Source organism: Heptranchias perlo, chromosome 9, assembly GCF_035084215.1.
Source record: "Heptranchias perlo isolate sHepPer1 chromosome 9, sHepPer1.hap1, whole genome shotgun sequence".
Lineage (NCBI taxonomy): Eukaryota > Metazoa > Chordata > Chondrichthyes > Hexanchiformes > Hexanchidae > Heptranchias > Heptranchias perlo.
This window is the reverse complement of record NC_090333.1, coordinates 63,543,561-63,569,731: the sequence shown is the minus strand read 5'-3', so window position 1 is coordinate 63,569,731 and position 26,171 is coordinate 63,543,561. Positions and strand designations below refer to the sequence as shown.

Below are 26,171 nucleotides of genomic sequence, written 5' to 3'. Positions count from 1 at the left end.
CCTTCAGTAAAGTTTTTACTTGAAGGTTTCACCCCCATCTAAAAGTCTGGGCTTGATACTTTGCCGAAAGCTGTGACTTTAAGCTGAAGGTACATCCTGCAGTTCAGCATGTGCATGTGCACAATTTTGGTTCCATTTATTCCAGTCCAATTGCCAGAAAGTTTCTGTTCAGCTTCCAGCAATTTTTGCTTGGATGTTTTTCAAAATCATTTGAAGAACAGCTGGAGGACAGATTTCAAAAACTATACTGAGGTAAAATTTATATTGTGCATTTTTTTTTTAATAGAGGGATGTGTGTGCAAGTGTGAGCGAGAGAACAGATCATATTGATTATACACCTGATGTAGCTTTTATTTATGTTCTATACACTTCAGAAAGTATGTTAAGCAGAGAGAGCCCCATTGCAGTGCTGCCAAACTCCAGGAACCCCTCCCCAGTTCTGCCAAAGCACAGGAGCATCTTCCAGTACTATGAAAGCTCAATACTAACCACAGTGGTTTCAAAGGCCAAGCAATTCTTCAAATGCTAGTAAAGCCCTAAACTAACACTCCACCCCCCCAACATGTAGTTAAATCCCTTTTCACCTCCCTATTACAGCCAAATACTAGGACTCCAAATATCCATGAAGGGGTGCATCAGTGCCAATAAAAAGCCACATTGGATTTCTGCCATTGACCCTGTCGAAGTTTGTGGGGATAGTGGTAGGTCCCTTAACTTGAAGGGCACTGGCATGCACCCGCACCACTAGGGGCACATCTGTGGCAATAATGTAGCATGGCATTAGTAACTCTGCAGTCTACCTTGGCGCATGTGGCCAACGCTAGGGGCACTGTAGCCGAGCCTTCACACCAGGAATCTAGGCAGACTGTAGGCTCCAACGTGTGCTCTGCCTTGGAGAGACTGGTGGACCACATGGATAGAAGGCTTTCAATGCCTCACTCATCTCCTGTAGTCTTCACTCCTGCAGGTCAGTGGCAGTGATGAGCCACAGCCCCATGGGAGTGGCAGTGGCACAATGGGAATGGCAACTGATGCCCTCTCTCTGGATGTCGGCACATCTGCTCCTTTGCTACCCTTTCAACCAATACACTCCATGGTGCCAGCAAGTGAGCTGGGCCAGACTGCATTGGGAGCAGCCAAGTGCATCAGTCTGTAACTGCGCCCTCACAGGCATGAACATCCATAAGTCATTGGCTACCAGCATCTCAAGGGTCCCAACATGAGCAATAGCAGCCTTCCACCAGCTTTGATGAAGCCACTGGGGGAGCACCTTGTATGAGTAGCTGAGTTAGTAAACCTTCTTTTAAGAAAAGCAGTATGGGTTGACACTTGGGTGAGAAATGAATTCAAGGCATTAAATTAATCACCTTTTCACATTTGACAATTTGGTCTGCAATGTGGTTTTGTAGCAGCTTATGAGTCAGTATTGTCAGTATGTCATTGATATGGTTGTTGGCTGAATCGTTTAAATGTTAATTAACGCTAGATTAAGGATATAACAAGGACTGCTAACACGTGGAGAGGCTTTGTGTAACTTTTCAGGAGAGGTGAATGAGCAGGTCACTCACAGCGTTGTACTCGTAACTCATCCCTGGCTGCAAGGTGTTGTGGTGACCCTCCTTCTTCTGATGCTTCCTCACCTTCGCCCAAGTCTTCCTAATCAGACGATGACTGTCACTGTTGCTCTGCTTCTTCCAAATCCAGTCCTCTCTGGATTGCCAGGTTGTGCAAGATGCAGCACACTACGATGATGCAGGAGAATCTCTCTGGGGTATATTGTAGGGAGCACCAAGACCTATCCAGCCACCTTACCCTTTGGTTTAAAAACTCTATAGGGATGTTTAATGATTATCCCATGGCTCTGGTTATACTTCAGCTGTTTAGACTTGGTGGAGGATGCTGAAGTAGTCATCAGCCAGGTGTGACTGGGGTAGCTGTTAAAATTGGATAGCCATGTGCTGAAGCATATTAGAGAAATGGGGGAAGAGGATTAGAGAATACGAGAGCCTGGTCTTTAGTTGTTTCCAAGCCTTTATACACAGACACACCCTCACTCACTCCTCACTCCCCACACCCCCTAGCTAAGCTCACCTATAAAAAGGATACAAGAGAATCCCCAATTGAAACCCACCACCTGAATACAATTAACACTAATTGATATAAATCATACAATTAAAGTAGCCCTTGTCCCCAGCAGCCATCCTCTAATGTTCCTGGAAGGGTGGAATAGTGGGGGGGATGGTTGACCATCAGAGGATAAAGGTGTCGTGACAGCTGCCCGCAAATCTGGCACAAATTTGCATGATCCCGTTATGATCACAGACCAGAAGCAAGTTAATGGAATGAAATCTATTAACATCCTGGCTGGTCTTCTGATGCCTTGAATGCTATGTGTGTACTCTATAATCTCCTGCACGTAAGGGAAACCAACCTCTGCTGCAAATCTCAAAGCTCTATCATTTTGACTGTTGGCATCCATAGGGAAGGTAACGTATTACTGGCCCTGGCAAATAGGGCATTGGTGACCTGCTCAATGCACTTGTGCAATCCAGACTAGGAAATATGGGAAATGGCCCCATTTACACTCTGGAACGAGCCTGAGGCAAAGAAGTTAAGGGCAGTGGTGACTTTCACAGCCACTGGTAAAACATGGTCACTTGGTCCAGCAGGCAGCAGATCTTCTTGCAAGAGGCTGCAGTAATCAGTGACAGACTGCCTGGAGAAGCACAGCCTCCTAATGCACTGCTCCTCAGACAGATCCAGGAAACTCACTCTTGGCCTATAGACCCTGTGGGCTAGATAAGGCTTTCTTAGGAGCAGCCCCCACCCCTACTGTCTTCTAACAGGCCAAACTGCTGCACTTCCTGGTTGTTCAGCCTGCTGCTGCTACTGTTGTTCATTCTGCTCCTCCTCTTCCTCCATCCAAATCAAAGCAGCAAGTGTGGCACTGATCATAAGCTGTGAGTGCTTATTCAGGGTAAGGCAAAAACAAGCAATCTTTAAGTTCAACTATCCATTGGAAATCCAAAAAGCACAATAGTACACAGATCCCAATGATCTGAGTACCTGCAGCTGTGTCCCTTTAAATACTGATTCCAGTGGCCCTCTGAAACCAATTCTGCTAACTTTTACTCAGTATATCATGTTAATATTGCATTGTCATCATAAGACCCCGATTTGTCTACATTCATGAGGTGCCTACCTGCTTCTGGCAGGTGCCTCAGCCGCCTAAAAAAGTGCAGAGTTAATATGCCAGCAGGAGGGAATTGAGGAGTAGGTCAGTAAGTACTCCCAGGTTATTTTAACTGTGTGCCCACCCGGATCTCGCCGAGCAGGTGTTGGTTAAAATCCACCGCCCCCCCCCAAAAAAATTATTTCTCCATCTGTACAAGTAATATGATGATGGGCCAGCAGAGGGAGTGTTGAGTCACCAGAAGGATCTTTAAAAACGTACAAGCCCAGTTCTTATTGTGTCCTAAGTTTGAATCCATTCTAAAAAAAAACATGATACAAGCAATCATTGCTCTTTGTTGAAAGAGACTGGAAAACCGATCGAACAAGTTTGCCAGTGGTCAGACAGGAGAAAGATTTTGAAAGCGTATATATCACTTCTTTCTGCATGAACCTACCTGAAAAGTTTGGTGTAAGTAAGCCAGCAGAATGGCCTTGATAGAAAAAGCGATTGAAAGCTTTCGAGTTGCTTCAGGCTTAGATAAGAAAGAACTAAAGAAAATGATTTTCATTCTTTATATTGCTTTCTTTTAAAGATATCAGCTTGTCGGTACGAAAAATTACCGTGAATGTAAAGCAACTGGGTGGAGTGGTCTTGTTCCATTCTGTGAAGGTAAAGAAAGAAAATAAAAAGCAAGCTTTATCACCACGGATAATTGTAAGATAATAATCATGGACAACAGAAACTCGTTTTGCTGATCCTCAAAGTACAACATATCCAGAACGCAGCAGCTTATGTTCTCAGCTGTACCAAAATCCATGAACCTTTGCTGGGCTCCACAGGCTCGCCATTTTCCAGAGAATCGACATCAAAAATATTGTGCTCGCCTTCAAATCTCTCCACATTTCCCCTCCCTACCCGTTGCAATTTCCTTCAACTGCATATCCCCGTCAATACCCTCCACTCCTCGTTCCTCGCTTCCTTTGTATCTCCATCATCAACTGTTCTTTCCACCACTTGCCTCCATGCTGTCAGCACGTCCACTTCACCAACTCCCTCTCTGCCATCCGAAGAATTCGAAAGCCCCTCTTCTTTGATCATGCTTTCACTCATTTCAAACTGGTCTCGCAAGCTCTCTGCCCCCCTCCCCCTGTTATCCACCACCCTTCAAAGTGCACAGAGAGGTACCTCTCTGTAATAGTTTTTCGAGAAAAAAACAAATTGAATTGTCAGCCAAGCAGGTCTAAAGCGCAGTGGGCAGTCAAGAGACCACTATCTTAACCTGGAAAAATGGTTTAACAAATATAAAATTCTTAATCCTTTACTATTTGCTTAGTCCTCATGCTGTACTTTAAGGCTCCGTCATATCCGAGATTCATACCAATAATTCCCCCGTTTCACGAGTGTATAAATATAGTGATGCAGAGGCACCATCTACACGAACACGCTGCTGGCTTTTTTTTTGTTAAAAGATACATTCGCCTGGAATTTCCATGGGGGTTTTGCGATCTCCCACCGTAACTCAGCCGGGAGCTGGACTGTAACACTGGAGTAACAATATGAATGGCATTTCTGGACGGTTTCCGCCGAAGTTACGGTGGGAGATTCGGAGAGGTCGTGGAAATTCCACTCCATTCTGTTTATAGAAAGTACAGGTTTCAGGAAGGTTTCAACGGTTCGAAAACTGCATTCTACACCAACAGAGTTAATTGGTGATGCCGTGGCAATTTGTAACCGTGCAAGATATACCAGATCAAGATATGTTGCCAGATGAAAGTATCAAATAAATAAAGCATCTTTCAGCAAATCAAATGAACAAAATGTGATTTCTTACTCATGTGCCGGATAGCGTCAATCAGGAGTAATTTTCACCCGAGTAATGTGGCAGAGCGGATCACTCGCCTGTTGTAAAAGCCGTCTGATTTTCATTCCAAATTCTACAACGGGCGGGTGATCCACTCCCCCAGGTTACCGTCCAGACGGCGAAGTTGAAAACCATCCCCATTGTGTCTCTTCTATTGGATAACTATTCAATCAGATAAGATCAGTTGGAAAGTAATGAGTTAGCATGCTAACATTCCAGATGAAATGGCAAACAGCACACACGTTGGAACGCAACATTGCAGATTCAATGTTACAATAAGTGCAACATTCAATTTGTTTTACAGTAAAGACCTGTTCCCCAGTGAAGGAACCAGAAAATGGAAAGATCATTGTGTCAGGGATGTTTGACCTCGACCAAGATTTTCCTTATGGCTCTGCCTTGCAATTTGAATGCAATTCCCCAAAACTGGAAATTCAAGGTGCAAAAGAAATTCACTGCTTAGCAAACAGAACATGGAGTGATGCAGTTCCTAAATGTATAGGTAAGGTTTAATATCCATAACCTGCACAGAAAGTTTTACTAAATGTTTTTCATTTGAAATTCTTTTGAGTACATTTCAGGCACTTGGGGGAGAAATCTTCAAAGTCTTGTCGACCTTCAGAATCTCATATAAATGTCATTCTTCATAGGGAAAATTCAATAATCATGTGCTCCCAGCTAAGAGCATGCTAGAAGGGAGCGTAGATCAAAGATATGGGTATAACAGCATAGCATTGGCTCTCTGACCCATTATCCCTTTGAGCATGGTTCCCCAAATTTAACTTCATACATGAACCACAGATAGTGAGCATTAGTTGGCTATTTAATCACAGCTGAGTTTGATTCTTTACTCACCTAGCGAAAAGGACAAGATCCCCGTTTGTTTTTTCCCTTCTTTCTAGCCTGGGGATGTTGCAAGCAACTTTAGTGTCCCATTGCCTCCCTGTCTGAGAACAGCTAACTCAGTATAGACCAGGCATCAAATCTGGAACCATTGTGATCTGTGTGGCTCAGCACCACACTATGTAGTGCCTTTATTCACAGAGCAATTGAGGAGCTGAAGTCTGCACTATATTTAACCTATTTTTTTCCCCTCATGCAGCATCAAATGTTGCTAATTTAATCAATTATTCAGAAATAGAAACAACCTAATCAACAGTTAGTATGAATGTTTGCCAGATTTAGAATTTAGACCTACTAGGAGTGGATTTAGCATTGCACAGAATTTTCTAACTGTGTCATTTTGCAACGGGCCTTTGCGTGACATAACTGAAGTAGCTTATCTCTGAGAAGTAGAATCATAGAAAGGTTACAGCATGGAAGGAGGCCATTCGGCCCATCGAGTCCATGCCGATTCTATGCATGAGCAATCTAGCTAGTCCCACTCCCCTGCCCTTTTCAGGTAGCCCTGCAATTTTTTTCCTTTCGAGTACTTATCCAGTTCCCTTTTGAAGGCTATGATTGAATCTGCTTCCACCACCCCCTCCGGCAGTGCATTCCAGATCCTAACCACTCGCTGTGTAAAAAAAGTTTTTCCTCATGTCACCTTTGGTTCTTTTGCCAATCACCTTAAATCTATGCCCTCTGGTCCTTGACCTTTCGGCCAATGGGAACAGTTTCTCTCTATCTACTCTGCCCAGACCCTTCATGATTTTGAACACCTCTGTCAAATCTCCTCGCAACCGTCTCTGTTCCCAGGAGAACAACCCCCAGCTTCTCCAGTCTATCCACGTAACTAAAGTCCCTCATCCCTGGAATCATTCCAGTAAATCTCTTCTGCACCATTTCTAAGACCTTCACATCTTTCCTAAAGTGCGGTGCCCAGAACTGGACCCAATACTCCAGTTGTGGCCGAACATCAGTATGAGCTGATTTAGATGAGGAGAAAGATATATAGGACTTAAGGATGAATTATCTTAGTCTCTTTGAAGGGCATTATTTAAGGAGATTCTAACTCAGCAGGAAAACCTCACAAGAGAGCAGAACATTGATCATTCCAGACAATGTAAGCAATGTTTCATCCAATGCCACCATTCTGTGTATGGCAGCTGAAATTATACTTGGCTTGATTTTTCTTTAGCCAAAGAATCTTACCAAACTCCGAACAAAGATCCTAGTGCAAAGTGCAGTTGCACTCAGGAGCCATTGAGATGTTCATGGTACACTTTTCATGCTTCATTAATTTCATCAAAGTCCAGTTATCTCCATGGTGTTGTGGCAAGAGTGAGGAATGGACAGGGAACATGTTGGAAAAGCTTTGGCAATTTAATGCATTTAACTCTCCTGACAAATGATAGTTTATATTCAAGAGCACTTTTACAACAGTTCTATTTCATTATCAAAACCAACCGGTACCAAGTTTAGTATTTGGTAATAAAACTATTTGGGGGAGAAATTGAACTTCATCGTGCTCACTTTATGGGTGAAAATGGGGGCAACGAGCGCCAATTTCTGGGAGTAATGTCCTGTGCTCGCTCCGCGCCAGGGATAAAGGCGCAGTCATATTGCTATAGGTGGCTGCCCAGGCACTTATAGCGCCCACCTGAAACAGGCGTTAGACTCCTTACTTACTTATAAATGAGGAGCCTAATGCCTGTTTCAGGACTGCTGCACTAAATTGGTCAGGGATGATCGGCACGCTCTGGACCTGCTCCGTTCAGGATTTTCCAGCGGTCGCTGCAGCCAAAATAGTGACTGCCACCAAAAGTGTAAGTTTTTGAAATAAGAAACGCGTTCCAGTGGAGCCGGAGGCACGAGTGCGGAGCGCCTCCCGGCTCGACAGCACTTCTGAGGGTTGCTGCCAGCCTGCGATCATCCCCACCACCGTTACAATGTCCTTCTACCCCGCCTAGAACGTACCATAGTGCTGCTGCCGGCGAGGAAGGCTGACAAAATTGATATCTTTGCAATGGACGAGTTGCCTCTGGAGTCATGGCAAATACTGGCAGCTCATCCAAATCATTACAAGGAGCTTCAAGGCCCAATTTCGGGTGAGCCTCTGGCCTCCTGGTTGGGGTCTGCGCTGTCTGTGTGCCCTTGATTATGTGCCCAAAAATGGGACCTAACCAATTTTTACACCTTTGTGTTTATTTTTTGATAAACTGATAAGCGCAACATTTTTTATACATTAAAAATTTTATTTAACACTTTTTTATTCGTTCATGGGATGTGGGTGTCGCTGGCAAGGCCAGCATTGATTGCCCATCCCTAATTGCCCTTGAGAAGGTGGTGGTGAGCCGCCTTCTTGAACCGCTGCAGTCTGTGTGGTGAAGGTTCTCCCACAGTGCTGTTAGGAAGGGAGTTCCAGGATTTTGACCCAGCGACGATGAAGGAACGGCGATATATTTCCAAGTCGGGATGGTGTGTGACTTGGAGGGGAACATGCAGGTGGTGTTGTTCCCACGTGCCTGCTGCTCTTGTCCTTCTTGGTGGTAGAGGTCGCGGGTTTGGGAGGTGCTGTCGAAGAAGCCTTGGCGAGTTGCTGCAATGCGTCCTGTGGATGGTACACACTGCAGCCATAGTGCGCCGGTGGTGAAGGGAGTGAATGTTTAGGGTGGTGGATGGGGTGCCAATCAAGTGGGCTGCTTTGTCCTGGATGGTGTCGAGCTTCTTGAGTGTTGTTGGAGCTGCACTCATCCAGGCAAGTGGAGAGTACTCCATCACACTCTTGACTTGTGCCTTGTAGATGGTGGAAAAGCTTTGGGTAGCCAGGAGGTGAGTCACTCGTTGCAGAATACCCAGCCTCTGACCTGCTCTTGTAGCCACAGTATTTATATAGCTGATCCAGTTAAGTTTCTGGTCAATGGTGACCCCCAGGATGTTGATGGTGGGGGATTTGGCGATGGCAATGCTGTTGAATGTCAAGGGGAGGTGGTTAGACTCTCTCTTGTTGGAGATGGTCATTGCCTGGTACTTGTCTAGCGCGAATGTTACTTGCCACTTATGAGCCCAAGCCTGGATGTTGTCCAGGTCTTGCTGCATGCGGGCTCGGACTGCTTCATTATCTGAGGGGTTGCGAATGGAACTGAACACTGTACAATCATCAGCGAACATCCCCATTTCTGATCTTATGATGGAGGGAAGGTCATTGATGAAGCAGCTGAAGATGGTTGGGCCTAGGACACTGCCCTGAGGAACTCCTGCAGCAATGTCAAAATTTTATCACAAAATGATCTCAAAATTGTCATGAAGTAGTTTTTTTTAAGTGCAGTAACCGTTGTTATATGGGTAAAATTAATTACATTCAGCACTGAGACAGATTGATATCTTTTGGTATACAGCTAAGATTACTTGCTAATTCTTAAAGATTGTCCCTGTCAGTGGGTTTTATTGTACTTTAAAGAAAAATTGTAATGAGTTTGAAAACTAGATCAAAGCATTTTCAGGAATTTTCTCTTTCAGAATTCGAATGCAAGAAGCCAACTATAACCAATGGGCAAGTGTTAAATGAAGGAGTTTTCAAATATTCTCAAAATCTGGAGTATAAGTGCAATAGGAATTTTAGACCTGGAGGCACTCAACTAGCTACGTGCACTAAATTTGGATGGAGTCCATTACCAATTTGCTCATGTAAGCAGAGTATTTTATTTCATTAGGTATTTGTTTCAATTATTTTATTAGCTAAGAGACATGTTTTTTTGGACCATATATTACATCTTGGCTCTGACCTGGCCCATAGCTTTAGTCTCTATGCTTACTAGCTAGAAGAAAACTTCATTCTTAAACTACACCTAGGTATGGCTTGAATCTACTTTCCTGTTATCTTGGCTCCAGCTGCTACCCTGCAACTACCCACCGTTCAATGGTGTAATTAAACAAGGAGTGTGCTTAAACTTAATGCCAATGTTGCCTTAACAGTTGACATTTTTCTGTTCCTTCCTGAGTTGCTGGTGTTGGCAGAGGTTTCTCCTTCTTTCCTTCAGGTGAATCTTCAGAGTGAGAGAGGACTATCTGTTCCCTTTCAAACACGGGTGGGGGAAGGGGGAATATCACTCTGGAATTATCCCATACATTCCATTTCCTGTCATTTATATCATAGCAATGCTGGACACCATGAGCAAACACCTGCATTCCTGGTGTACAACATTGTTGTGATATGTAGAGGGGAGATTGAAATTTAAAATGCCCTGAAGGGAGTTGAAATGATTGCATGGCGATCAATTCAATTCCTCATTGGTGATCAATTTCAATTCCCCATCCATGTGAAATTTAATTTTTTTTATTTAAAAAAAAAAGTCTGACTGCTTTTTAAGAAAGCAGGCCATCTTGCACTGTGGCTGGCAACCAAGGCATCCTACTGCAATTCCCCTTCGCTGGGCTCCCAACGCAGGTGAGAGTCCTGTCCTGAGCCAGCATGAAACCAGCCAGGGTTAAGGGAATAGACATAAGGCAGGCCGAATCCTACCCTGTCAAAGTTGTGCCATCATTCTGCTGGGAGAAAAATCATCCCCAGAGAATCTAAATTTGGAGTATGATTACTCACAGCATCAATTCCTGGGAGAATGACTGACACATATTTTATCTCTGCCTCCCAAGTTTCCACTTGTGGTGTGAGTTCTCTGTGCAAGTGTCCTGACTCCAGGTACATCACTTCCAATGTAATGTGATCCAATGTAAAAGATTACAACTATTTTGTTTATAAAAGTTTCCTGTTAAATAAAATATGAATAAGTCATGGTAAATATATGGTAGTTATTGGTAAAACAGAATCAGCTGAGAGCAAAATAGCCATTAGTATGAGCAAGATCCATGACAAGCCCCGAGGTTTCCCTCAGCCCTTAAGGAAATGTTAATGCAGCTACTTTATTGATTTAATTGTGGCGATTAAGGGTAATTTGGTTGTAATCTTCCAGAATTCAGTAGATTCTGGAAAGGTCCAGCGGATTGGAAAACCGCAAACATAACACCCCTATTCAAGAAGGGAGTGAGACAGAAAGCAGGTAACTATAGACCAGTTAGCCTAACATCTGTCATTGGGAAAATGCTAGAATCCATTATTAAGGAAGTAGTAGCAGGACATTTGGAGACTCATAATGCAATCAAGGAGAATCAACATGGTTTTATGAAGGGGAAATCGTGTCTGATTTATTAGAGTTCTTTGAGGAAGTAATGGGCAGGGTGGATAAAGGGGAACCAATGGATGCAGTTTATTTGGATTTCCAAAAGGCATTCGATAAGGTGCCACATAAAAGATTACTGCACAAGATAAGAACTCATGGTGTTGGGGGTAATATACTGGCATGGATAGAGGATTGGCTAACTAACAGAAAACAAAGAGTCGGGATTAAAGGGTCAAAATGGCAATCTGTAACTAGTGGAGTGCCGCAGGGCTCAGTGCTGGGGCCTCAATTATATACAATATATATCAATGACTTGGATGAAGGAACAGAGTGTCTTGTGGCCAATTTTGCTGATGATGGAAAAACAAGTTGCGAGGAGGACACAAAGAGCCTGATTTTACCAGGGGTGCGGGTTGGCAGCGGGTGGTCAGTCGGGCTCGAGGAAAACGCGCCGGCCAAATTGAGTGCGTTGCGCGCGCGATCGCGGGATGATTGATGTAATTAGCCGGCAGTTACGGGTTCCGCGCTTCTCAGCTGCATGCCGGCGGCCTGCGCATGCGCATTGACGTCTGAGCGATGTTGGAGCTCTATTTAAAGGGGCAGTGCATCAAAGCCCCTCCAGCCACAACCTACAGTCCATGAAGGATGGAGGAGCGCAGGGGTAAGGCTGCTCCCCGCTTCACGGACCACACCCTCCAGGTGCTGGTGGACAGGGTCCGCATGAGGAGGGAGACGCTGTTCCCCACGGATGGAAGGAGGTGCCCTGGCAGCGCCACCAAGAGGGCATGGGAGGAGGTGGCCGTGGAGGTCACACGCAGGGGCAACACCACCCGCACTTGGATGCAGTGCCGCAAGAGATTCAATGACCTCACCAGGTCCGGGAAAGTGAGTACACTAACGCACTCTGCGTCACTCCGTCTTCCACATCACCTCAAACACCTCACAACCCCATCTCCACTGACAGCACTGCGCTCCCGCACCAATCCTCACAGCCACCCAACTATCAGCCTCACAGTGCCTGCACGTACCCACCGTCCCTGTCCCCACTCGACCACTACCACACACCCCAATGCCCATACAATGGGATGGCCATGTGGCACACGCATCCTCCCATCCATCTGCCACACGCTCAACCCACTCACACCAATGCTTGAACCGTCTCACATTGTAATCATCACTCAATAACGTTTTTGTGTTTTGCCCTCACAGGAGAAGAGGTGCAGGAACGCACGCAATAGGGCACGCACCGGAGGGGGCTCGCCACACGAGGTGGCTCTGACAGACGCCGAGGTCGAGGCACTGGAGATCAGCCGCACGCTGCATTGCCTGTCGGTGGCGGATGGCGAGTCAGGTTCAGTCGAAACGGCCGGTAAGGGAAAGCTGACACTCATCACTCATGAGCGCGAATGATCTTAGCATCACATGGCATATGCCGCACCGCCACATTTGGACACATGCCTGATATTGCCCTCTGTTCTCTTGCAGGGCCGTCTGCGATCGACGTTTCGGTTGAGGGCGATTCCTCAGAGGACATGCCCGTCTCTGAGGGTGCATCGTCACACATGAGCCTTGCATCCACCAGCGCAGATACACACACCTCGGTGGGTCACCCCCCTCAGTTAGTTGGGATTGCACATGGTGAGTCACCGCGCACACGTGAGCATGAGCAGACCCTGGTGGCAGGGTCAGCCTCGGAGGGTCCGCGTCGGTGGGAGCACTCTTCTCCAGGCTTTGCTCAGCCGGACCCAGATGCTGAACCCAGGGGGCCACCAGTCAAAAGGAGAGTCGTCGAGGGGCACCAGCACATTGCTGAGGTACTGGGAGAGGTGCCACGCGCACTCTCCACAATCGCACGGAGGATGGAGTCCAACTCCTGCATGAGGGGAATGGTGGCACAGGTGCAGGAGGGTATTGCCGAGATAGTGTCGCAGGGACGTGAAGGCATCTCTGAGATAGTGTCGCGGGTAGGTGTGGGAACGTCTGCGGTGGAGGACAGGCTAGCCTCCCTCGAGCGTCACGCACAGCTCACCAATAAGTCCATCCAGGCCCTCACAACGGCTGTTCGGATTCAGGGTGAGCAACATTCTGCCGCCATCAACAGGTTGACAGATACATTGGAGGTGGCCTTGCAAGGTCTCACCCAAGTCATCCAAACTGCCGTCCAGCAGGGTGGAAGGGGTGATGTGGGCCTTGGCCATGAGAGGGAAGATGGTGAACGGGGAAATGGAAGTGTGGACGCTACTCAAGGCGCCCCCACGTCTCACCCGTTGCCCCCCTCTCAACCAGTGCCCGCAATAGTCCATCCTCTCCAGGTGGCCGAGTCTGCCCCTGCACAGGTGCAGGAGGAGCAGTCTGTGGAGGTGCCCTCAAGGGCACCGAAACCCAGGGGGCGTCGGCCCAAAGCATCTACCAGGTCAGGGCACGAACAGGAGCAACCTGCCACCACCTCTGCTGGAGCCACAGGGGTAGCACCACGGAGGGGGTCCCGAAAACGAAAGCCCAAAGTTCCGTGAGCACACAGGGATTGCACCAGGGTGTTTGTCTATTTGTTTTTTTTTTATTTCCACTATTTGAATGTCAACACCAAATAAACTCACTTTTTCTCACCAATGCAGCCACCTCTTGTCCATAATTCTGCGGCTTGTGCAATATGTCCCTTCCGTGCGCCTCATCATGACGACGACCACCCCGTCCCACCCATTGGGCATAATACAGTGGGTGCAGGTGTACAGGCACCACTCTTCTGTGGAGGGAGCCTGTATGGACCCTCGTCTGTGCACGTTATGGCATGTGAACGCCTCACACAGTGTGATGTTAGGAGAACCGTTGGCATATGAGTGCCTCCCTGGCCTGACGAGCACGCAGGTGAGCCGGTGTTCGGCCCATGGGTCGTTCCTCCTCCTCCTCCTCCTCCTCCTCCTCATTGTCGTCCTCAATGTGGGTGGCGGGTGTGCATGGGGCCTCCTCCAGTGGCACCCCTCTGTAGTGCCATGTTATGCAGGGCACAGCAGACAACTATAATTCGTCCCACTCTGAATGGCGTGTATTGGAGCGCTCCCCCGGAACGATCAAGGCACCTGAAGCGCATCTTGAGCAGCCCTATAGCCTGCTCAATTGTAGACCTGGTAGCAATGTGGCTGTCGTTATATCGACGCTGCGGCTCGGTAATGGGGTTCCTCAGAGGTGTCATAAGCCACGTGTGCAGGGGATATCCCTTGTCGCCGAGGAGCCAGCCGTTGCCGGTGTTGGGTGCGTGGAAGAGGGGCGGGACGGTGGACTCCCTGAGGACGAAGGCATCGTGGCAGCTGCCAGGGTATCTGGCGCACACGTGTAGGAATCTCTGGCGGTGGTCACAAATGAGCTGGGCGTTCATGGAGTGATACCCTTTCCTGTTGATGAACAGCCCTGGCTCATGTGGAGGTGCCCGTATCGCTATATGGGTACAATCGATTACACCCTGCACCCGTGGGAAGCCAGCCACAGCATGGAATCCAACCACCCTCTCCGTCTGGCTGCGCTCATCCATGGTGAAGTTGATGTAGTTCGAGGCCCTGCGGAACAACCCATCGGTGACCTGCCTTATGCACTTGTGTGCAGATGACTGACAGACCCCGGTGATGTCCCCCGTGGCACCCTGGAAGGATCCGGAGGCAAAGAAGTTGAGGGCAGTGGTGACTTTGACGGCGACGGGTAAGAAGATGCTGCTTGGTCCATCCGGGAGCAGCTCGTCATTAAGGAGGCTGCAGATGTCGGCAACTACCTGGCGAGTGACTCTGAGCCTATGTATGCACTGCTGCTCAGAGAGGTCCATGAAGCTGAGCCTCGGTCTGTAGACCCTGTGCGGAGGGTAGTGCCTCCTGCGACGCATCTCTCTCTCCGGATGCCCTCCCTCCTGCTGTGCAGGTGGATGTGCCACAGCACCGTGTTATGGGGATGCACGTCTCTGAGGCGGACGGTGTGGACTGCGAGGCTGCTGAGGCTGGTCATGCTGTTCGTCCTCCGAGGATGTCAACGCAGCACCCATCTGGCAGGTGTAGGTCTGCGGGGTTGTGCACGCTAGAAAAGTGTGTCCTCGCACAGGGGTTGCCCTTCCACGCCGGTAAATCTTCTTTCTTGGAGGAGGGTGGTGTAGGGCAGGCGTTTCCCAATGTTACGGAGTGTCCTCCTGCGTTGGTGAAGGCTCTCCCCCCCCCCACCTGTGGAATGCACCTTGGCAGCTGCCACAGGCTGCTGGCTGCAACACGTCCGCTGGGAGTGTGAGTGTTTCCCCCAGTATGGGAAACAGTCTCATCTCACCGTAAAATCCCACACTTGTTAAATAAACAGCTCAATCAGGTCATTTAATGACCTGAAATACCGAGATAAATACACTCAAGTGGAACCCCGCTGGCTTTAATTGCCTGCGGGATTCCCACCAGCGGGGGCTACGCACGCACCCCCGCACGTCAGCGCGGAACCCGGAAGTGGGCGGGATCGAGGCGCGATCCGGTCCCGCTCCTCGATTTCAGGATTTTAGAGGCCCCCCCCGCCGAGAACGCACCCAAGACCGGGTGTTAAAATCGGGCCCAAAGTGTCTGCAAAGGGATATTGACAGGTTAAGCGAATCGGCAAAAATTTGGCAGATGGAATATAATGTGGGAAAATGTGAAGTCATCCACTTTGGGAGGAAAAATAAAAAAGCAAAATATTATTTGAATGGAGAAATACTACAAAATGCTGCGGTTCAGAGGGATCTGGGTGTCCTCGTACATGAAACGCAAAAGGTCAACATACAGGTGCAGCAGGTAATCCGGAAGGCAAACAGAATATTGGTTTTTATTTCTAGGGGGATGGAGTATAAATGCAGGGAATTCATGCTACAACTGTACAGGGTGCTGGTGAGACCACACCTGGAGAACTGCATACAGTTCCGGTGCCCTTATTTAAGGAAGGATATGCTTGCAATGGAGGCAGTTCAGAGAAGGTTCACTAGGTTGATTCTGGGTATGTCTTATGAGGAAAGATTGAACAGGTTGGGTCTATACTCATTGTAGTTTAGAAGAATGAGAGGAGACCTTATTGAAACATACAAGATTCTGAGGGGACTCGATAGGGTAGATGCTGAGAGGATGTTACCCCTCATGGGGGAATCTCAAACCAGGGGGCATAGTCTCAGAATAAGGGGTCACCCGTTCAAGACGGAAATGAGGAGGAATTTCTTCTCCCAGAGTGAATCTTTGGAATTTTTTACCCCAAAAAGCTGTGGAGGCTGAGTCGTTGAGTACATTCAAGGCTGAGTTAGACAAATTTTTGATCAGCAAGGAAGTCAAAGGATATGGGGAAAAGGTGGGAAAGTGGACTTGAGGTAAAAATCAGATCAGTCATGATCTCATTAAATAGCGGAGCAGGCTCGAAGGGTCAAATGGCCTACTGCTGCTCTTATCTCTTATGGTCTTATTCTCATGTTAACAATTAATATTGCTGACTTAAATGCAAATAAAAATCGGGAGAGATGTAAAACTGGCTGCCGGTTCACTATCACCCATTTTACACTATCGCACAAAGTCAAAATTACCCGCACAAGTTCTGTAAAAAAAGAATTTAGAATATTTTATGACTATTCGTATTGTTAATTTAAATATTCAGTCATTAAAATCAATTATTTTACTCATTCTTCTCATTGCCTCAGGTAGCAATGAAGGTAACCCAGATATCACCATGTTCACATCCTTCATATTAATTGTAACTTTTTTCATGTAGATAGTCTGAAATGCGCAATTATTACTACCAATCACCTTACCAAAACCTATCATTCTGTGTTTTTTCAGCAATAACATGTACAATTACACAAATAGAGCATGGTAAGTTCCTATCTACCAAGTGGATGTATTCCCACGGAGAAACAGTGAAATACTCTTGTGATACAAATCACAAACCTTTAGGATCAGCTACAGTAGAGTGTCAAGCATCTGGATGGACCCCAAATCCAAGCTGCATTGGTAAGTGATTTTTTTTTCTCTATTCTGTTGACAATAAGTAGAAATCATGACAGATAATCATGCATTACAATGTTCCATGAAATACATTGCATTATTAAAGCAATTTTGTGTACTATTTGTGTATATTTCATTAGATTAATGATAAAAAGATAAATATCCTCATTTCTCATAGGATACTCACTGTACAGTATAATAACTCAAATCATATTTAGTGAAATATGCTGAAGAAAGTGCTTTTAATAAAAGAATGGTAAAAGCAGAATGACATCAGTATCTATATCATGTCATCTACATCAGTAAATGTCTTAAAGGTTTAGTACCCTTGATAGTTTTCTCCATTATTGGCTTTGGGTTTATCCAAATGGATACATGAGTGATGTTCTCATTTGAAGAATGAAAATATCCTACAAGGCAAGACCTTGTATCAGGATGTCCTGATTTACTGTCCGAAAATCATCCTCAGGATTCGACTGAGTTTCCTGGTGCATGAAGAAACTCTTTTACCACGTTTATTGTATAAAATATTAGGTTGGGCGCAGTCCCAACAGGAGTAATATACTCCTTGGTTGAAAAACTAATTGATATCTGCAGTAATTAAAAGTCTTCGTCTGAATTAATCTATCATGGCACACTTTTCAAAGGCATCATACCTAAAGTGTGGCCTCGGAGTTATCACAACTCAATCGGCCACACTTCTAGATTTCACCTCTCAATTCCTCGGATGCCTGCAGGGCAAAAGTGAGTGACTGAACACTTCTTTGTTAAGTTACTAAATGCCCAACTGACTAGACATGAACAAATCAGCTCAATTGGTAGGCGCTTTGAAGAACATTAAGTAGGCATCAGAATAATTAGGAATCCAATTCTTTGGCGGGAATGGAGCAGTAACAAGATGAAAATCACGGAAAAACTGCCTTTGCACCCGCTGCAATTTTAGTGGGGGCTTTGAAATAGGTGGCCAGTGCTACCACCTGAAACAGGCAGGAGTCTTATTCATATATTTAAATCGGGGTCCTATGACGTATTTAGGACCCTGATGCAACTTTGGTCTTCCACCTAGTGGAACTGAACGTAAAGTGGCCTAACCAGGGGTCTTGAAACACTCCAAAAAGCAATAAGGGTAAGTTTTTTTTTATAAATTGATTTTTGTGGGGCCATGCATGCTCCTCCTAGCTGCTCAAAAATCATCCCGCTAACTGTTGGTTCCTCCGTGGACCCCCAGTATTCTTGACCCCTCTGTTAAGGTGTCCATGCTGCTGGATTTCCACCCACCCCACCACAGGCGAGTTGTCTATCAGAATTCATTTAGCGCTGGCAGATCGCCAATTTTATAATAAGTTCAGGCCACCCGTTCACTCGATGTCTATCCAAATCGAAAATCACTCCCAGTGTCTGTTCTGTATAATTTCTTCAAAAGCAATTATTTAGATAGACAAAATGTACCCAAGTTTTTTCTTCAAAATAGTTTTCTGGATGAACATTTTGCTGTCCTATGTACAATGCTTGGATAACCATAAAAGTACTTTTAGGAGTGCCAAACTCCTTGGTATTTTTTTAAAGAATAAATAGTATACTCATGAAAATGTCGAGTGGATTGATATATTCTGGGACATGTAATTTAACATGTATGATCTTGTGGCCATTACAGAAACATGGCTGCAGGGTAACAACGACTGGGAATTAAATATGCCAGGGTATTTAACAATCAGGAAGGACAGGCAGGAAGGAAGGGGAGGTGGGGTGGCTATGTTAATAAAGGAAGGAATCACTGTAATACTGAGAAATGATACTGGGACAAAGGATCAGGATAATGAAACAGTTTGGGTAGAGATAAGGAATAATAAGGGGAAAAAAACACTAGTGGGCGTAGTATATAGGCCTCCTAATAGTTGCAACTCTGCTGGAAGAAGTATTAATCAGGAAATAGTCGGGGCATGTAATAAGGGAACAGCTATAATTATGGGGGATTTTAACGATCATATTAACTGGACAAATCAAATTGGGCAAGACAGCCTTGAGGAAGAGTTTATTGAGTGTATTAGGGATAGATTTCTTGAGCAGTATGTAACTGATCCTACAAGGGGGCAGGCAACCTTGGACCTGGTCCTGTGTAATGAGCCAGGATTAATTAATAATGTCCTAGTTAAGGATCCCCTTGGAATGAGTGACCATAACATGGTTACATTCCATATCCAATTAGAGGGTGAGAAGGTTGGTTCTCAAACAAACGTACTGAGCTTGAATAAAGGAGACTATGATGGTATGAGAGCGGAATTGATTAAAGTGGACTGGGAAAATAGATTAAAGGGTAAGACGGTACATGAGCAGTGGTGTTCATTTAAGGAGTTATTTTACAACTTTCAAAAAATATATATTCCACTGAGGATAAAAGGGTGTAAAAGAAATGACAGCCATCCGTGGCTAAGTAAAGAAATTAAGGATAGTATCCGACTAAAAACAAGGACATAGAAGGTAGCCAAACTTAGTGGGAGGATAGAAGATTGGGAAGTCTTCAAAAGACAGCAAAAAGTAACTAAAGGATTGATTAAGAAAGGGAAGATAGATTATGAAAATAAATTAGCAAAAAATATAAAAACAGATAGCAAGAGTTTCTATAGTTATATAAAAACTATAGAAAACTATGGTGTTGTAAGATTCCTTACATTTGTCCACCCCAGTCCATCACCGGCATCTCCACATATAAAAAGAAGAAGGGTGGCTAAGGCAAACATAGGTCCCTTAGAGGATGAGACCGGGAAATTAATGGTGGGAAACATGGAGATGGCAAAAATGCTGAACAAATATTTTGTTTCAGTCTTTACGGTAGAGGACACTAAGAATATCCCAACACTGGACAAACAGGGGGCTCCAGGGGGGGAGCAGCTCAATACGATTAAAATCACTAAGGAATTGGTACTCAGTAAAATAATGGGACTCAAGGCGGATAAATCCCCTGGACCTGATGGCTTACATCCTAGGGTCTTGAGGGAAGTGGCAGTAGGGATTGTGGATGCTTTGGTAATAATTTTCCAAAATTCTCTGGACTCAGCAAAGGTCCTGGCAGATTGGAAAACTGCTAATGTAACACCCTTATTTAAAAAGGGTAGTAGGCAGAAAGCTGGAAATTATAGACCAGTTAGCCTAACATCTGTGGTGGGTAAAATTTTGGAGTCTATTATTAAGGAGACAGTAACGGAACATTTAGATAAACATAATTTAATAGGACAAAGTCAGCATGGCTTTATGAAGGGGAAGTCATGTCTGACAAATTTGTTTGAGTTCTTTGATGACATAACGTACAGGGTGGATAAAGGGGAACCAGTGGACGTAGTGTATTTAGACTTCCAGAAGGCATTCGACAAGGTGCCACATAAAAGATTATTGCTCAAGATAAAGAATCACTGGATTGGGGGTAATATTCTGGCATGGGTGGAGGATTGGTTATCTAACAGGAAGCAGAGAGTTGGGATAAATGGTTCATTCTCGGACTGGCAACCAGTAGCCAGTGGTGTTCCGCAGGGGTCGGTGCTGGGTCCCCAACTCTTTACAATCTATAGTAACGATTTGGAGGAGGGGACCGAGTGTAACATATCAAAGTTTGCAGATGATACAAAGATGGGAGGGAAAGTGGAGAGTGAGGAGGACATAAAAAACCTACAAGGGGATATAGACAGGCTGGGTGAGTGGGTGGAGATTTGGCAGATGCAATACAATATTGGAAAATGTGAGGTTATGCACTTTGGCAGGAAAAATCAGAGAGCAAGTTATTATCTCAATGGTGAGAAACTGGAAAGTACTGCAGTACAAAGGGATCTGGGGGTCCTAGTGCAAGAAAATCAAAAAGTTAGTGTGCAGGTGCAGCAGGTGATCAAGAAGGCCAACAGAATGTTGGCTTTTATTGCTAGGGGGATAGAATATAAAAACAGGGAGGTATTGCTGCAGTTATATAAGGTATTGGTGAGACCGCACCTGGAATACTGCATACAGTTTTGGTCTCCATACTTAAGAAAAGACATACTTGCTCTCGAGGCAGTGCAAAGAAGGTTCACTCGGCTAATCCCGGGGATGAGGGGGTGGACATATGAGGAGAGGTTGAGTAGATTGGGACTCTACTCATTGGAGTACAGAGGAATGAGAGGCGATCTTATTGAAACATATAAGATTGTGAAGGGGCTTGATCGGGTGGATGTGGTAAGGATGTTCCCAAGGATGGGTGAAACTAGAACTAGGGGGCATAATCTTAGAATAAGGGGCTGCTCTTTCAAAACTGAGATGAGGAGAAACTTCTTCACTCAGAGGGTGGTAGGTCTGTGGAATTTGCTGCCCCAGGAAGCTGTGGAAGCTACATCATTAAATAAATTTAAAACAGAAATAGACAGTTTCCTAGATGTAAAGGGAATTAGGGGTTACGGGGAGCGGGCAGGAAATTGGACATGAAGCTGAGTTCGGATCGGTCAAGGCCCTGTGGGTGGCGGAGCGGGCCCAGGGGCTGAGTGGCCGGGTCCTGCTCATACTTCTTGTGTTCTTTAGATTTGAGGTTAGGATCAGATCAGCCATGATCTTATTGAATGGCAGAGCAGGCTCGAGGGACGGATTGGCCTACTCCTGCTCCTATTTCTTATGTTAACTGTGGCTAGCTTTTAAACTTCCTGTTGTGACTGGATTTAAAAGGAGCCACCAAAACAAAACTAAATTAAAAAAATTACTTTTTTGTCGCATTTGAACTTGATACTCATGAGTGCCACCAATGCCACAGCCATGCTGATTTTACGGGGTAGAATGTCCACAACATTCTCGCGATCTCCCACCGTAACTTCGATGGAAACCATGCAGAAACGGCATAAACCGCTGAAGTTACAACAGGAGATTGGGAGAACCCCGGCAGAAATTCCAGGTGTACATTTTTTTACCTTAACTGTCAACTCCGCTCGACTTAACCCAGTTAACATGACGGTGGCAGAAAAGGTATTTTTCCCATGCCCGATTAAGACCAGCTACATCATCAATGGGCATAATCCCACCCTTTGCCAGAACGAAACCCACCAGCCACTGAATGTGGTGGGTGCATTCTTCATTCTGATTGTAAGTTGATATAGCCCTGATGGTGTGACAAGTGTGGAGTATTACGGGGTCTCAGTGCTAAATGGCATCGGCCAATAACCTTTCATCAAGTCTGGAATCATCAAATACTTCGCACCCCCTAGTTTGTCCAAGGTCTCCTCCGTATGAGGCAATGGATAGGTGTCAACCTAGATCAAGTCATTTAGTTTACAATAATCTGCAGAGAACCATGTGGTCTATGTATATTTTGAATATTTTAGACAAATTTCTAAATTTTATTCTAATAGTGCATTAATAAATATAAATGATCTGTAGTGGTACTTGGACATGGAAGACTTGAATTGCTTGTTAAAGCCTCATTAACTCTGTGGGAAATCCATGAGAAAAGTGGTGTGAATTCTCAAATAGTTGTCAAATTCAACAGTCTATGACTGACAATAACAATTCTTTTATCATGCAAGAAAAGATTCTGCACAATTCCTGAGGAGGACAGGTTACAGGAGGAGGGACAGTAAATCCTGGGAACTCACTCAACTAATACGGTCGAGGATGGAAATGTGGAAAGGAAGAGTTTGTAGCCACAGATGTTTTTTGCCGGTTAAGTGTTAATAGTCAAAGATCAGAAATGGTGAATATTTTTTGAGGCTTTTACTCTGAGTAGGCTCTTACATGAGCCTAACAAGTAGGAAAAACTGAGCAGTAGGAATCTCATTACATTTATCATTCTCCTCATCTCTAATGAAGCCAGAAGCAAGAAAGATGTGTAGAGAGAGAAAGAACCAATGGCAGGATCTTCAATGCCTGGCACTGCCAACTGAAATTGGCCCACTCCAACTTGAACTCTATTTCTTACACTCAAACACCCAGATAAGTTAACTTGGGGTGATACAGATAGTCTAGATGAGGAATTAACATAAGGGTACTTCACAACTCATAAGAAAGCCAAAGGATGAGGTACTGGATGTGGGGCGTGATGTACCTGAGTGGAAGCTTAAGAAATGTAAGATCACGCCTGTTGAGCATTCAGACGATGATCTCAGGGGTCGTGCCATGAAAAGACATATGCTTGCAGAGCATTAGGACCACATTCAGGCATTAAAAAAGCTCTCCAAAGATACCCGGCAGATGGCAGCAGAGGCCAATGCCGTCCACTGCGACACTGTCAGAGAGAGCATCTCTACAATACAGGACATCCTGGAGTGAGTGGCAGCTCCTTCAGGAACTTCTACACACAGAGCACAGAATACAAAAGCCTCCTGATACATGACTCCATGGGTATATTGAGGAATCATCTTTTAGGATTATACACTCTGGTCATTGGGTATTTGAAGGAGGGTCTGGGCCTCCTGTAGTGCTGCCTTATAAGCCTGGCTTCCTGGTTTGAAGTGCCTTCTCACCTCCATCCTCCAGCAAAGAAATGATAAAGATGAGAATTCCCACGGGGTAAAATATTTTGCAGCTATCCCCTTCATTTTAGAGAAATTTCCCAAACAAGAACCAGTCTTGAGCAAGACTTCCAAGTGATGTTAGGAGCCTCCAAAGTAAAGAACAAAATAATTTTGACAAAAGACGAGTCCAAAGGAAAGTTGTGAGCCTCCATCTAACAGCACAATGAAACATAGCAATTCATCTTAAAGCTCCCAGCGTTCGCCTTCCACAGCTGCTGTTCGAAGTTACCCCTGCTTTATTGTAGCACAAGTTTGATCGACAGATCCTAGGGCATAAATTGTTGAATTTAGGACTTAAGATGTCTTCCTGATCTAAGCCCATCACTTGAATGCTTGCATCTTAGCTCAGATGGAACTATCTTACACCTTCCCTCTTTTCCAATGGAATTTACAGCGGAATTTAAAGGTAGTGTGAAACTGATGTATCCTATCTAAGTCGCAAATTCTGACTTCCCCAGGTTAGATCTGCTGGGTTAATGCCCTATCAAACCATCGAAATTTCAGGGCCATTGTTCTTAAAGCGCTATTTGAACTTCCGATAGTATTTAACTCTTTGTTTTCTCAGTGTGCAGAAGGGTGTTTACAATACTGGGCTGGAATTTGCTGGAAACTTGCACTATAGTAATGATGCAGTAATGACATGCGCCATTAAGGAAACGTAAAAGTTCCAGGAAATAATGGAGTAAGTGAGTTATGCCATTAGATGCACTGTGCTATAATTTGCTGGAACATTTGTGCCGTACAGCCGATACCTTCACCTAAGCTGATAAAAATGAGTCCTCATTGCTCAGCTTACCATTGCAGTCAAAGGAGATTGCAAATTTCATGGATTTACGCTGGTCTTTGCACCGCAGGCACTTAGACTAGAAACGAATGGCGTGGTTGACCTGTTATTTACGTGATTTATAGCCCTCACTTGACTCTCAGCCTGGGAGGCCAACAAAGGAACCATGAAAACTGTGGGGCCTCATGCCAGCAGTCTGGAAACTGTCCTCAGAGAGTTTGGCAGACATTTCATGCCAGTTTTGCTGTCTTGTCTGAAGGCAATCACTTTGAGGACCCCCAATTCTTTCTACGCATGAAGAAGGTGAAAGCATTGCAATTGCCTATCCACTGGGCATTTCTCTGTTCTTGATTATCATGACGACCTCAAGGAGGAACAGAGGGAGGAGCCGTGTCACTTGAGGCATCATGGCTGGATACTGAACTAAACTCGCTCCTACCACCCGCCCCCCCCAACCCCAACCCCTGCCGCCCTACAGAGAATGTACAGGGAGTGAATGTCATTTGAGGCACTGTTGGAGGAGCTGTGCATGTGCAGACTGCACTTCACCAATTGGACACCCTCTGCGAAATGCTCCGTGAAGACGTGAAGCCATGGTCCATCTCCCGCAGGGCCTCGACAGCGGGAACAAAGGTGACGACAGCCCTCAATTTTTACAGCTCTGGTTCCTTCCAGTCAGACACTGGAAATCTCTAACATCAACCAAGGAGCCGCGAGGACCTGCATTCAACAGGTGACAGATGTCCTCTTCCGCAGGACATCTGACTTTATTAAGTACAACATGTCCCCAGCGCACCAAACAGACAAGGTCATCAACTTCCATGAGCTTGCTGGCACTCAGCACATCAGTCACCTCCCTGCATGTCATCTGGCTCACCGGATGGGGAGCCCTTACCCTAGGAGTCCCCAGCAACCGATCTCACTGACGTGGACTTCATCCAATAGGGCACGCAGATCCTCGTCCCCCAAATTCTGCCACTTTTTCTTTGCAGCTTCTTGTGACATCTTATGGAAAAGTGGATGTGCAGACACTGGAAATTACTTTTTTTTAAACAGCATTTTACAAAGTTTTTAAAAAATTGAAATTGACTTTTTAATAGTTGATTTATGGTGAAGTTGCAGCTCACTTACCTTCCAGTGCCGAGCCTAAATCTGGGTTTATGGCGTCTATTCTCAGTTTTTGTATAGTGCCATGTGGCTGGTCTATTGGCTGCACCACAAATGAGGTCCTTAACTCATCATTCATGCTGCACCATAGCCAGATCGATTTTTCCAGCAAATTTTGGCATAAGTACAGTGCAAGATAAACAGAGAATGCAAATGTCCGATTAATGGCGAACATCACACATCACGCCGTTCCAGCAAATTCCCGCCCAATATTTTTAAGGCTACTTTCCCTACTACTGGGCTTTGTTATTGCTTGACATTTAGCAAGATTTGCACATCCTTTACATAGAATTAATCCTGTTCCCTTAAGATAGAATTCAAAGTGCCATTACAATTGGGTTTTAGTAAATTAGTTTGAGAGTTTTAATCAAGTATTTGTAGTTCCATATTTCATTATCTACATCTAATCTGTTATACTTAGATTTCCACTAGAGTTAAGCAAAATTGCAATCATCTCAAGTTTTCTTATTAATTTTTCAAAGATCACATATCATTTGAATAAAAATCTAAGCAAAGGCACGTTTTTGATTACATTAAAGAATAATGTTTACCCCCTCCCCCTGCCCCCATAGGCCGGCTCAGGTAATCAATTAAGCTGATCATTCACAGGTTAGGGTTTAAACTAATTTGGCAGGGGG

The 26,171-nt window shown here is 45.2% G+C and overlaps 1 protein-coding gene across 1 annotated transcript in view; it reads left to right on the top strand.

Moving 5' to 3' along the window:
* The window catches only part of LOC137325047 (complement factor H-like), a 94,796-nt gene that overhangs the window by 21,538 nt on the left and 47,087 nt on the right, over positions 1–26,171 (top strand). The window contains exons 4-7 of the mRNA XM_067989747.1: positions 3,768–3,844; positions 5,341–5,538; positions 9,438–9,605; positions 16,903–17,073. Coding sequence (XP_067845848.1) covers positions 3,768–3,844; positions 5,341–5,538; positions 9,438–9,605; positions 16,903–17,073 — 614 coding nt within the window. The remainder of the gene's footprint in view (positions 1–3,767; positions 3,845–5,340; positions 5,539–9,437; positions 9,606–16,902; positions 17,074–26,171) is intronic.